The sequence below is a fragment of the Rosa chinensis genome, chromosome 6, assembly GCF_002994745.2.
Source record: "Rosa chinensis cultivar Old Blush chromosome 6, RchiOBHm-V2, whole genome shotgun sequence".
Classification (NCBI taxonomy): Eukaryota; Viridiplantae; Streptophyta; class Magnoliopsida; order Rosales; family Rosaceae; genus Rosa; species Rosa chinensis.
Genome location: NC_037093.1, coordinates 17,636,532 through 17,651,257, shown reverse-complemented (window position 1 = coordinate 17,651,257; position 14,726 = coordinate 17,636,532). Strand labels below are relative to the sequence as shown.

At 36.2% G+C, this 14,726-nt stretch overlaps 1 protein-coding gene across 1 annotated transcript; it reads right to left on the bottom strand.

Annotated features, from left to right (window-relative positions):
- Positions 1 to 541: 541 nt before the first annotated feature.
- On the bottom strand, positions 542 to 3,711 carry LOC112168894 (ferritin-4, chloroplastic). Its single transcript, XM_024305830.2, has 6 exons — positions 3,438 to 3,711; positions 2,690 to 2,780; positions 2,569 to 2,606; positions 2,353 to 2,440; positions 1,502 to 1,564; positions 542 to 954 (listed from the first exon to the last, which is right to left on the bottom strand). Exons 2-6 carry the CDS (start codon positions 2,742 to 2,744, stop codon positions 848 to 850), a joined length of 351 nt encoding a protein of 116 aa, XP_024161598.1. The 5' UTR covers positions 2,745 to 2,780; positions 3,438 to 3,711; the 3' UTR covers positions 542 to 847.
- Positions 3,712 to 14,726: the final 11,015 nt, after the last annotated feature.

Genomic DNA, 14,726 nt, shown 5'->3' with positions numbered 1-14,726 from the left:
TCTTATATGACTCCCATTTTTGCTAGTGATAAAGCCGACTACAAATCCCAAATTCTAGTTCACTACAAAAAGCAATATTTTTATTTTAGTCCAAATTTATTCACATTTCAAGTGGTTAAGCAAATTATACACTACAAGAGAAAAGTAAAAATATGACGAATGGAATTCCTCACAAAAAGTCTAAATTCCTCACAAATAATCATCAGTGAGGAAATTAAGTCGTCACAAATTTTCCTCGCTTAAACCCCCTCACGGATTACTATATGCGAGGACTTTTGGTTTCCTCACAAATGAAATATTGCGAGGAATGCATGTTCCTCGTAAATTAAAAATTGTGAGGAATGCATATTCCTTGCAAATTGAAAATTACAAGGAATGTATATTCCTCTCAAACTAATATTTATGAGGCAAATGTATCCTTACATTTAAGATTATGCGAGGCCATTGTTGCTCATTTCACAAATCTTTTTTCTTTTCTTTTAATATGCTTTTATTTCACTTGTTTGAAGATAAATCACTGATATAAGACATAACTAAACGATTAATCAATAACACTTTCAGACTTATATTAAATAAAGAGTAGTTATTACATACATATATAGTTCCTCAATTGCAAAAACAAAATATCTTAGAAGATATTTAGTTCCTTAATTACATGTACAGAAGATACTTCACAAGAGGTGGTCCATGACGTACAATCAAGGTATGAATCTAAGTCCTCCATACCAGAACACTTGGGAAGTCATCAATGTCTTCAATATCATTAATCCTGGTACAAAGCATACCATTATTATTGCTAGTAAAATATGCCCATGTAATTTGTTGAAGATCACCTTTAACTTTCATACTACTTGACTATTATTGGAAGCTTGTCATTCAAAGTCACTTGTATGACTCGAGGAGTACTCTCTGATGAGCTTTGCCCTAACATATCATCCTCTTCTTCATTTTCTCCTACAGAAAAATGAAAGGAGGTGACTACATAGCCAACAAACATCCATAAAATTTACTAGAAATTTTGAGCTAAAGAAGACCTTAGTATCAGGGGACATCATTAGTTTGATCTCCATTCAAATTGAAACTTAAAGCCAAATTATTTTCATTCACATGTTAATATACTAATACACAAAATTTAGAAAGAAAAAACTCAATCAAGAGCAGAATTTTAGATAACTGAATGAAACAGTTTTGGATCAAAATTTTAGCAGCCACTTCTTCTGAAACAAAGCTAAACAGTATTCAAACAACATTATTAAAACCTCAAAAGTGGCAAACCAATCAAACCCAACTCACTTGTGTAATCTGAGTGTTCCAAGAATCAATTCCAACATCAGCAATTGACAAGTTTTGTTAAAAAAGGTATATAACATACATGTCAAATGCAGGACATGAGGTCTGTAACTACATGGTATCAGATAGTAGCAGAGATAAAAAAAGAAACTTTGATAAAACTAAAAATGTGAAAGTGCAGAGGCAAGAATAGAAAAAACCTAAGCCTTACTAGGTTCATGGGGAACAACACTGAAACAACGACGCACAGCAGGTAAGCTTTTCACCTTGCTACCTGTCAGTAGTTATAATTGTTAGATAAAAAGGAAAGGCAAGCAAAAAAAAAAAGGAGTGATATTAAATAGCCACATGAATAGAAAAAATGAAAGTTTGACGAAAATGAGGAGCTGCAATGCAAAATGATCTATGATCCTCTGAAAATTAGTTTTAGTATATCAAGTGTATCAGCTAATGCATCATAAAAGACCAAAATGACTTGATCAGAGAAGTTATCCCCAAAGGCCAAATTGGTTATTTGATCTCCTAAACCAACATTATTTTCCCTTGAAAAATCAAGACACAGCGAAAATTCATGATAACCAAAAATCAAATACAATGTAGATATATGTATAATTTCATCCTCACTTGGTTAGTTGATACAAAAAAAAGTAACCAGACATTTGATTGGAACATAAGTACAAAATTATAATATTTTCAACCCAAGATGTATCTGCATTCTGAGTTGGCAACTAACATAAGGAATGAAGTAGAGGCATTTGATAAGCCATACCTGCTTTCGAACATGCTTATGGTAATCCGGATTGCGAAACAACTGATCAGCTATTGCTCAAAACTACAGCATGTTAACTAAGTATATTACAAATCACAGGTGCAGTATGTTTGACTTAACCCAAGCAAACAAATAAACACACATTGAGTAGACACATCTATAGACCCTATCTATTGCTAAGAAGGTACCCAACTTTTTCTTCAAACCCATATATATCAGATATGAGAACATTGAAAAATCTTCTGCATTGTTGATACACCACAATTACAAAAGTGAAGCCCAATATAACTCACCATATAGAGCATCTCCTTTCTCAGCATGATCGAACTCTGAGAGAGGCATCAGTATTGTTTGCAATTTCACTCTTCCACCACGCTTATTCTGAGAGTTGCCAAAAGTTAAAATTCAATTCAACAAATGAGAAATTGAACTTGAAGCTTACAGAACATCAAAAACATATAGGATGATAGACCACCAGATAAATGCCTGGTATTCCATCAATTTCTCACCATGACCTCTCTCTTCCTCACTTGATTCCTTGAAAAACCTGCATGCAACAAAACAATCAACATTGAACTCAAGGTAAAAGAAAATGCTAAAAATATTTCTGAGAGTTTCAAAGATATTTACTTGGCAATGCAAGACCCCTGAGTGCGACATTGTTCCTGTCAAAGTAGGCATACATGGTATGGTAGACACATACGAGACGTTGTACTCCACACTAACATCCCACCAAAAACAGATCAACCGTTAGAGAAAAGAGCATAAACAAACACAGGCAAATTTTCCAAGAATCATACAGCCTCCCTTTGCTTTCAATTTTTCTTTTGTTTTCTATTCTTGTTTAATATCTCCCTAACTGGATTATAGATTCCTATATTCATAACTTCAAAGACTATTACTTTACTAAAATCAAACGCTATGTAACTAACAACCAAAGTAGAATCCAACTAAAATAAGGTCCATGCAGGCGTCTAGAGTCTAGACAATGTATAAACTATTCGCTGAAATTTCATGCCTTTTATTTGAATTAACAGCAAGATGTGAATCTAACATCCAGAAAATGCAATTCATTTGGCTTCACCAGCCACCATATAACAATCAAATTATAAAACTAAAACCATATCGAGTATTAGCCAAAACTGGATTCAATCGGAATATATTAGAAAAGTTACAATTTTGATTTTATTCTGCAGTAGTGTTGTTTGAATCAAAAACAATAACAGCGAATTCCCAATTAATCAAACCCAATCGACATAATGAAAGTGAAAAGTAAAGGAATTGATGGGTCTTTCGGTTCCCAATTTGCCAAGACCCAAAAGTAATAAAAAAAAAACGATCTTTTTGTCTACAACGAAATAGAGATAAAATGAAGTACCAGCAATGGAGATTTCCCACACTATCGGCGATTCTTCGACCCGTTACCACGGCGGTCGGCGGTGAAGGGTTTAGGGAGCTCAAAAGGACGCGTTTTGTAGTCGAGCAATTAGAGGAGCTTGGGATGGCGACCGAAGCGTGCAACCTGACAGTGTGAGTGGTTATGCAGCTTGATTATCTGTGGAGCGAGGTACCCTAAGTCGGGAGATGGAGGGACGAGCCAAGAGAGAGCACAGGTGTAGAGAGTGCTCATATACTAGTGGGCACTTATTGTGTTTTTTAGGATTCTATACTTTAAGGTGGGAGGAGTTCTAAATTTTCCTTATAGCGCCATCTTGTCCCGCCCAATGGATTGGGACAGATTTTAAAATTATTTGCACGGATTTTTGAGTATATTTCTAGCACCATATTCTACCATTTCAAAACCAAGGAATCATAAACTTCCTCGCAAACTACGAGAATTTGTGAGGAATTTTTCCTCGTAGATTTTTAACTAAGCAACGACCTTTGATTCCTCGCAAATTGTAATTTTGGGTGAGGAATCATCAATCCTCGCAAATACTTTCCTCGCTGATTACCTGATTTCTTGTAGTGAATATAAGTGCAGTATTGAAAAAAAAAAAAGACATAAAAACCTCAATTGGCAATAGGTGGGGATTGAAGAGGTTCGAACTCTTATAAACTCTAATGCAAAGTCTTATTATTTCAATTTGTCACGACCACTTGTATATCATGCATTCATTTTTTTTTTTTGAAAGGTCATGCATTCATTTTATGTCTAATTGAATCAGAATTACAATTATTTTAAACCAAATTTACTATGTACATACATTCATTTTATACTATTTACATATAATTAAATCAATTTACAATACTGATAACAAATATGTTCACAAACTTGCACAATAAATTTGTAAGTAGAGTAATTACCTCTAATATAACTACGATTAACATATAAAAAGAACTCATGTCATCACAGTGACAACAAATTTCTTGTCACATCTATAAATGTGTGTGTGACTTACATGTATGTACCATAGAATTTCTCCACGCCATATATATACTTCTAAGGCCAAAAATTAAAATCAAGAATTTTGATAAAAAAAAAGCTAGAAGTCCTAGAACCAACTAGATTAGATGCACATAAAAGAAAAAGATAGCGTATAATTTGATCAAAGGAAAAAAGATTAGATGCATATAATTCAAATAAATTGCTAAGAATTAGGATTTTATGAAGTAAGCTACTTAAGTTCAGCATTTAAGAACATAATATTAAGAGTTTTTCTATTGGAACCTCTAAATTTAATCACTTGACCTCTATGCTTTTTACACCACTTATCAAATTTTCAAATTGTAAAAGTAAAAATGGGATTGGAATGGTCTACTCATTTCATTCATAACCCCTTTATATAGGGACAAGATTACAACGGAAATATCAATTACATTTATGATACTAAATGCTGATTGAGCTGTGATTTGTAATTGCTTGATTCTCTCTTCGTCTGTTTCTTTGACGAAGACACATAATGTGTTTTTCCTTTAACACTCCCCCTTGTGCCAAGTCAAAGACGAAATGGTGCATGAGTTGTTGCCTCACTAAAAACCTTGCCAAGTAACAATAAAAACCCTGTGGGACAAAAATAAAACTTGGTCGAAGGAAAAGAGCACAACACACCTTCTACATTTGAGAATGACATGTGTGTGTTAGACTCCCCCTGACGTCTACACCTCCCCCTGATACTTACATTAATCTAGGGAGCTTGGAAAGTCTTCGCATTCCTATGCTTTTCACATGTTTCTCAAATGTGTCCTTAGGTAATGATTTGGTGAACAAATCTGCCACATTCTCCTCAGACCTTACTTGATTCATTTGAATCTTGAGGAGAGTCTGTTGTTGCTGATTGTAGGAAAACTTTGGCGATATGTGTTTTGTGTTATCACCCTTAATATAACCTAGCTTCATATGTTCGATGTAAGTTGCATTGTGTTCGTAAATGCAAGTAGGCTCTTCAGTGGTAGAACTCAAACCACTAGTCCCTCGAATATGTGCAATGATAGTTCTTAACCATACACACTCAAGAACCGCCTCATGTAGAACAATGATCTCTGAGTGGTTCGAGGAGGTAGCCACAAAGGTTTGCTTGGTTGATCTCCAAGATATCGTTGTGTTCCCATTGGTAAATACATAACCAGTTTGGGAACGATATGTGGGTCAGATACGTATCCAGCATCAGCAAAACCGACCAAAACGTCATTTGGCGTTTTAGTGTAGTGAGTGGCGTTTTCGCCATCAACATTTCCTTTAAGGATTGCAGTTCCATCTGCGGTCCCTCTTGTCTCTCTGTAGGGAAAGAACAGTCCCAAGTCAATGGTTCCTTTTAGGTATCTAAAATGTTCTTGATACCATTCCAGTGACGCTGCGTTGGTGCTGAGCTAAATCTAGCTAACAAGTTCACTGAGAATGCAATGTCTGGTCGAGTAAATTGGACTAAGTACAATAATGCGCCTATTGCACTTAGATAGGGAATTTCAGCTCCCAACACTTGTTCGTCATCTTCCTTTGGACGAAATGGATCTTTCCTTGCATCCAAACTTCGACCGATCATGGGAGTGCTAGCAGGATGTGCTTTGTCCATGTTATATCGCCTGACTTTTGGACATATGCAGACTGGTGGATTAATATTCCACAAACTCAGTGTTCTAGTTCAAGACCTAGATAGAATCGAGTTTTCCCAAGATCCTTCATCTCAAATTCCTATTTCAAGTAGCTCGTGGTTTCTCTTATTTCATCAAGAGTACCAGTTATGACATATACTACTACAATTTTGCAAATCCGGAACTTGTTTTCTTGATGAATACACAAGGGCATAATTCATCGTTCTTATATCCCTTCCCAATCAAGTAGTCACTTAGACGGGTATACCACATCCGTCTGGATTGTTTCAATCCGTAAAGTGAGCGTTTCAACTTAATTGCAAACGCACTCTGTGGTTTAGAGTCACTTGACTTGGGTAATGTAAGGCCATTAGGCACTTTTCATATATATCTCTGAATCTAGATCCCCATAGAGATATGCAGTAACCACATCCATGAGCTGCATTTCCAGTCTTTCGGAAATTACTAAGCTAACTAAGTAGCGGAACGTTATAACGTCCATTACGGGAGAGTATGTCTCCTCGTAGTCAATTCCAGGGCGTTGTGAGAAACCTTGCGCCACAAGGCGAGCCTTGTACCTCAGGACTTCATTCTTCTCATTACGCTTTCTGACAAAGACTCATTTATGTCCTACAGGCTTTACACTTGGTGGGGTTAGCACTACCTGACCAAATACCTGTCTCTTTGTCAGAGAATCTAATTCTACCTGGATTGATTCTTTCCATTTAGGCCAATCTGATCTTTGTTGACATTTTTCAACATAGCGTGGTTCGATATCATCGTGTTCTATGATTCCTTGAGCAACAGTATATATCATCAATGTGTATGGAAGATCTTTCTATCAACTCATACGTACTCTCATAATCCTTTGAGATTTCTTTGTTCTCTGGAATCATTTCAAACATCGGAGCGTCCTCCAGTATTGATTCATGGACATAACTATAATCAGAGACAATCTTATGAGAGAGATTCTATACATTGATGATTGGTTTGTGCCTTACTCACCCTCTTCTTCCTTGGGTGAGTGTCAATCGAACCAAGTGACCTCCCCCTCTTCCTTGGGGGGCCACGGCCTCAACCACACCTCCACTAAGTGCGGTTGTAGTGCCTCTATCTGCGGCATCGTGCCCCTTGTTGGGGACTTCTAACCTTGCAGGCACATTTGCAGCTGGTATATGTGATCTCATCACTTTTACGATATCAGTAAACGCATCAGGCATCGAATCTGCTACGTTCTGAAGATCGATTATTCTTTTCACTTCACTTTCACTTTATGAAGTGCGGGGATCAAGATGAGACAGAGTGGGGACAAACCACGACAATTCCTGTCGTTCCCTTGGAAAATCCTTTTTCCTATCTCCCCCTAACGACGGGAAAACTGTCTCATCAAAGTGACAATCCGCAAATTTAGCGGTAGAGAGATCGCCTGTCAAGGTTTCCAAATAGCGTATAATTGTTGGGGATTCGTATCCAACATAAATACTTAATCGTCTCTGAGGACCCATTTTGGTGCGCTGTGGGGGCGCAATAGGCACATATACTGCTCAACCAAATATGCGTGAGTGTGAAGTGTCAGGCTCATATCCAGTTACCAACTGGTACGCAGAAAATGGTTGGCTAGCTGTGGGTCTTAAACGAATAAGTAAAGCTGCGTGCAATATTGCATAACCCCATGCAGATATAGGCAGGTTGGTGCGCATAACCAATGCCCTAGTCACCATCTGTAGCCTTTTGATGGTGGCTTCTGCGAGACCATTTTGTGTATGCACATGGGGTACAAGATTCTCTATATCGATCCAAATAGATATGCAATAATCATCAAATGCTTTTGATGTAAACTCTCCAGCATTATCAAGCCTTATAGACTTGATAGGGTGATCGGGGTGGTGAGCCCGTAAACGTATAATCTGTGCTAGGAGTATTGCAGCATTTCTTGTGGACAATAAAACGACATGTGACCAGATTGTCGAAGCATCCACCAAAACCATAAAATACTTGAATGGTCCGCATTCTGGATGGATAGGTCCACAGACATCTCTTTGTATCCTTTGTAAGAATGGAATGTTTTGTTTTGTAGCTTTAGCATAGGAAGGTCTCGATCCTGTTTTTGCTAAAGAGCAAGCTTTGCAAAATGAGTGATGTGCCTTTGAAATAGTCAATGAGGCATAATGGGAGGGAGGTAGTGCTTCTGGTACTTCAGAAGGCAATGACTGCATTTGAGCAATACTAGAACCGACACCTTGTAGTGTGGTGGATTTTTCTCCAATTTTCACTTGAAAGAAGGGATGTCCGTGTGAGTTCTTTTAAAAATACAGATCATCATGTCATGACCTCAGTGCCATAGGCGGTCATGCAAAAGCCTGTATGAGTCAGGGTCCCACATTTCATTGTTAGTGACAATATAGGATTCAATGATCCAAATCGTAGTGAGGTACAGTCCACTAGATTGACTCATAAGTTTCTCTAAAATGTGTTTCCTTCCACATTCATTAGAGTTAATATCAAGGTATTCAGTTCCATTCTCACGGTGTGTTGTTACTTGATAACCATTGGCACAAATATCTTTGAAACTTAACAAGGTTCGATTAGCTCTTGGTGCATATAGAGTGTCTGTGACTTGAAATGTTGCGCCATTAGGCAGCAAAAATTTGGCAGTTCCTCGCCATTTTATTAGTTTTGATAATCCAATCATCGTAGTCACAGAGGAATTATAGGCTATTAGTTCAATGAATAATTACCTATTTCTTAATATTGTGTGGGTAGTCCCACTATCATCTTAGCACTCAAGTTCTCCTCCATTCATTCCTACAAATAAATGGGAGGTATTTAGAAAATATAGCTCATATTCTTTAGAGTATTTCTATTTGCGTAGAATGGTATTCTTTTCATTCTAATAATTTTTCTCTAGATGTATTGCTTTACATCTTTATAGTGCTATGTCGAACCATGTAAATATGTGTATAGAAAATAAATTTGAATAAATTCAGTGCTTCAGAATAAAATTCGAAATTTATTAATAAGCCAACGATAATCAAATCAAGGTCTTGTTCAGAAATCTTATTCATCAATCCATGATTGAAAATAAACTTTAAGACCAAACAATAGTCTAAAAAAATGAGGCATTATGCCTTCACAACTGTCTTTGGAAAATAAAATGAATAAAGCAGATCAGTCAAGATTGAGAGCATCCATTGACTTAGCAAGTTCCTCTTTGCCATTGGAGTCTGCAACTGTAAGGTTGACGTCTAGGTCATGACCTCCTTCTTCCATATAGTGAGCCACTTGTTCTTTAGACTCTCTATACCTCTTGTAATTGGCTGCTACTCTGTTGTTTGCTTGGCACTTCTTGTACCAATGCCCAATGAATCCACACCTTTAGCATGGTTCATTGTCAACTCTTTCCTTTGGCATCTTGTTTCCATGATCCCCATGTCCCTTTCCATGTCGTGCATTGTTGCCACGTGGGTAGGGATCAACATGTCTAAACCCCCTTGCATTGGAGTTATTTCCACCTTTCATTTTTCCATAATTAGCCTCGGGAATTTTCTTTGTCCCAGTGGGCCTGGTATTGTTATTCAAGAGAATCTTATTTTGTCTCTCAGCCACTTGCAATAGGCTTATCAACTTATTGAAGGTTGTGATTCTTTTGTTGTCATAATCCAACTGATACTGGTTCGCTAGTATAAAAGCTTAATTAGGAAAGGTGGTAAGAGTCTTGTAGATCATATCATCTTCTGTGATTTCCCTTCCACAGAAATTGAGACGTGCCTTTAAGCGCAACATGTCCTTGTTGAAGTCATTGACCTTTTTATAGTCAAGCAAGCAGATTCCATTACACTGAACAGCCAGTCCTGGGAGCAAAGTATCGTGAATGTTCCCAAAACGTCCTTTAAGGGCATCCCATAGTGCTTTGGGTGTCTTCAACTGAAGGTACTCCCAGCGTAGGCTAGGATCAATATGTCGCCTCAGAAAAATTAAGGCATCTGCTTTCACCTTATTAGATAGTTCATCATCTTTGGGATCAGTAATGGTGGCAGCGTAGTCTTTTGCCACAAAGGCAGTTTCCATATCGGAAACCCAACGATGGTACTCAAGTCCTTCTGAGTCCAAGATGTCAAACTCAGGTCGAGTTGGATCAGCCATCTACATAAAACAAGAGAGAAGATATAAATTACGCAGTCATAAAGACATCCACGTAAATTATTTTCCAAAAATATGAATTAGATTTCAAGACCAAGATTCGTAATGGTCACACATTTTTTTTTTTTTGATGCTATGTGAAAATATTGGTTTCAAAAAATAAAACAATCCTAGCACACGCGCGTGTTGATGCAGGCATGTGTAGCGATGTTTTTGAGTTTCAGAAAACTGGGCCGCTTCCTTTTCATTTCAACAGTAGGCCACGGGCCTTGTTCTTTTTTCTTTGGACCGGCTATTACTTTGGGCCGGATCACCTCTTATTGTTTTTTTTTTCTTTTCTCTTTTATTCTTCTTTTCTCTCTTCTTTTATTTCTGTTTTTTTTTTGGGCCTGTTTCTTTCTCTCTTTTTTTTTATCTGGGCCGGGTCTCTTTGAGCCTTTTTTTTTCTTTTCTGGGCCACAAGGCCTGTTTCTTCTTCTTTTTTTTTGTTTTGTTTTTTTTGGATGTCTGGGCCGCAGGGCTTGCTTTTTTTTTTTTTATTTGGCCGGGTCCCTTTTCATTGGGCCGAGTTTTTTTTTTTCTTTTTCCTTCCTCTTCTTCACGTCTTCTTCCTCCTTCTGCTCTTCTTCCTTCTGGTTTGCAGACAACCACAGTTGACTACGTGAGGCTTCGCTGCAGGATGATCGAACGCCGGGGCTGCTGGGTGTCGCTTTGCTGGCAGCAGCGATGGGAATTGCAGATGGGTGCGGTCAGCAATTGGCTGGGTGACCCCATCGTCGGATGAGCAGCGACAGCGCTGGGGCAGATGGGAGACGGGGTCTGCGCGGGGCAGGGCTGGGCTGCGCAGGTGAGGCCCGTGTAGGCTAGGGTATTGCCGGTTGTGAAGCTTCTCGGCCAGGGAGGGCTGCTGCAGGTGACAAGGCTGGAGGGTGGGCCGATCTGGGAAAAATCCTAAGAGGGGGGAGGCCGATCTGGGCAAGAGGGGAAAAAAAATCCTTTTTTTTTTTTTGATTGTTGGTGGCGGCAGAAACAGAAGAAAAATATTTTTCTTCTAGGGTTTGTTTCTTTTCGTCAAAAAGAAAACTAGAAAATTAAGATTTTTTCTATTAGCTATTTGATCTGAGCGTGCTGATAACGTGTAAAAGTAAAAATGGGATTGGAATGGTCTACTCATTTCATTCATAACCCCTTTATATAGGGATAAGATTACAACGGAAATATCAATTAAATTTATGATACTAAATGCTGATTGAGCTGTGATTTGTAATTGCTTGATTCTCTCTTCGTCTGTTTCTTTGACGAAGGCACATAATGTGTTTTTCCTTTAACACAAATACTAAATTTACTCACTAAACCACACTAAACTTCCTCAAATAACCTCACTCATATAATTTGCAAACAAATTATTATCTTTAAAATAAAAAAATTTAGTCATTTCAATGATTTAATCACTCTATAAATGTTAACTAAATATACATTTCTTAATCAAACTTGAGTTTCAAAAATTAATGTCGAATCAATAAGAAAATGCCATGAACTATTATGTTTTTTTTTTTTTTCTATTTTAGCTGTGCAAAAAAAAAATGAAGAAATCATTTGTTTTTATTCTAAAAAAAAATCATTCATTTTTTAATGTTTATTCTTTTTCCTGTATTTTTTTGTACCACATGATTAATTATTTAAATATTATTATTATTATTATTATTATTATTTTTTTTTTTTTTTTTTTTTTTTTTTTTTACAAATATAATGGATTGACTTAGATTTAGGTCATAAATTATAAGAGGAATTATTTTGTTTTCCCTCACCAATATGCGTTCAACATATATATCATACATTTTTATGTCACATGATCTTAATACATTTTTATATATTTTATTCTTATTAAATATATATGAATACTTTAATGAGTATGCAGTGAACTTGGAAAATGAAAATAGGTAAGGAAAATAATAAGGAATACAATCTAATATTATTGAATTGGAAAGTCTACATAAAATAAATGTAATATTTTTTTGGTATAATTATTGTCCTTAATAGTCATTTTATAGTATGTTATATATGTCATTTAATAATTTATTATATAGTGAGGTCAAGTGAGCAGATTTGGAGGTCCCAATAGAAACTCTCTAATATTAATGAAGTTTCAGAAAAAAAAAAATCAACAGAAGGGCCTTAAAAATAAAAAAATCATTATTTGTAATACTTTTGTCAATGTGTGGTAGGCGTCCAAGTAAGGGTCATAACCAAGTCAAAAGGAACAAATCAAAGGAAAAAATACAATATTTTTTTTTTCTTCGTATTTTTGACGGTGACTGTTTTGGTTGAAAATATTGCATGTATTTTCCAACGAAAAAAAATCTTAACAGAAAATGACCCATTATTTTTTAATGATATCAAGCGTGGTCAGAAAAGTAATTAGCGGGAAGGTTTTCCGCTAAAGTAACATTATTTTTGACCTAAATCTATACTTTTTCTGAGAGATCGTTGGCCGTCAGAAATGATGGTCATTCCAAAAACATATTTCAGACGGACAATAATTTATGTCGGAAATAATTTTACTTCCAACCAAAATTAGTTTCCATCGGAAAAATTTGGTCGAAAAGGACCATTCTTTTTGTAGTGAGTATCGAGCATGTGTTATCGAATTTACGTGCATATAAATTGAAACTAGGTAGAAGAAAACACCAGCAAAACTGAAAACAGTAATCCTTCAGATAAAATTCGGAAAGAAAATTGAAACATTTTAATAGCGCATTATTAATTGGTACGATGAATTTAGAGAGGAGCTATTGGGAGAGCTGACATTTAACTAAGAAAAGAAACCTTGGAATGGTCGATGGCTAGAGTTGAAGAGTCTCCTGCTGCATGGAGGAGCAGAGCTTGAAGTTTGGGTGAAGACTTGAAGCTCCTCTCCCCTGCTTTTATATTAGGGAACTCTCCCTTTTTTTTTTATTTAAGAAACCTGGGTTTCCTTGCTTGACTTTTTCAATATATAAATTTAATTAAACATTACCGGATTTTCTTAGACAAACGCGGTAAGGCACAAGGTCCATTCTCGATCCTGAAGGAGACACTGTAGTTGTATACACACTATGTACAACAAATGTTAGAAAGTTACATCAGTAGGAAGACTAAGCAAGTGGTTGCTAATTAAATTGGTGAAGTGTCGAAGTCCTTTCGATCTGGAGTCTTCTTCGACTCTTTGGTATTGAACGTACAAGTCTTCAACATTGTACACGGTGATGTGTGATCTTCACAATAGGGTTCGAACGTAGGCTAAGTCTTCCCAAATCGAGCCAGTTTCTAGATTTCCTAGACTTTTTAACGTTGGATCTTTTTTCCATCACAAAACACAGTTAAAGAGGAATCCTTCATTCTGTTTCTTTGATTCCCCGAATCAAAATTAACAGGCACTCGGGACTTCGTCTTCCCCAGATGACTGGGAATTAGCTAGTCTGCTCCCCAATATGCCTTGAAAGGACATGACTTTAATATAACAATCCCCACCACCAATTTTCACTAGTATAGATGCATGCAATTAGCTATGTTCATCGGTCTGATACAAAATTAATATAACAGGCTTACAGGCACTTGGGTCTTCGTCTTCCTAGTTGGCTAGGACTCAGTCAGCAAATTGTTCATAAATTAATACATCAATATAGGTGGAATAATTATTACAAATAGAATAAAAATTACAGATTTTACATCAATCGTTGTGGGTTGCGGTAAAATGCATAATTATTGAAGTAATCATTTTATTAATTTTAAAAATATAAAATTTTACCACTATCACAACAAATTTATTGTCACACTTATTAAATTGTCCATAAATTAATAAATTGGTTGTAGGTACCAGGGTGAAAAATTCTCAATGGTTATGTTACACAGATATAGAGGAATCTTTTATTCTATTTCTTTGATTCCTCGTTCAAAGCAAAAATTAACAGGCACTTGGGTCTTCGTCTTCCCAGTTGGCTGGGACTTGGGCTCAGTTTGGCCCCGAGAAGCTACTTAGATAAGCTGCTCATACCTTTCTTCTTTTTTCAAGAAACTAGTTAATAATGTCTCCAAAAACATGATACAAGTACATTTATTTTTTATTATTTCTAACCTAATTTTAATTTGGTGTGGATTTAAAATTACTTGCTCAGTTATTAATTTCAAAATTAAAAATCAAACTTTATTGTTGATTACTTATGTCATACTTTTAGAAAATTAAGTTCACAGTCGTCAAGTCTACTATTAATTTTAACCTTAAGTTTTGGGAAGTGGTCCCTAAAGAAAAGTGTTGGTCTTTCACAAGTCGTTTTAATCGCTTTAGGAGCGAGTAGCACACTAATTTCATCATCCGAACTGATCAACTGACTGTTGCACCTCTTCGTTAAATGCAAGCACGGCATTTGGGGCCAACACGAATTTTAGAATAAACATTAAATATTTTATCTTGGATGAAAGAATAAATATGAAAATTTCATATGATCTTTACTTATTT

Excerpts from the sequence above, each read along its gene's own strand:
- LOC112168894 (XM_024305830.2), bottom strand. The coding sequence starts at position 2,744 with ATGTATGCCTACTTTGACAGGAACAATGTCGCACTCAGGGGTCTTGCA. Across the intron at positions 2,441-2,568 it reads TGAGGAAGAGAGAGGTCATG|AATAAGCGTGGTGGAAGAGT; the intron begins GTGAGAAATTGA and ends GGCAACTCTCAG. Across the intron at positions 955-1,501 it reads TGTTGTTCCCCATGAACCTA|GAGAAAATGAAGAAGAGGAT; the intron begins GTAAGGCTTAGG and ends ATTTTTCTGTAG.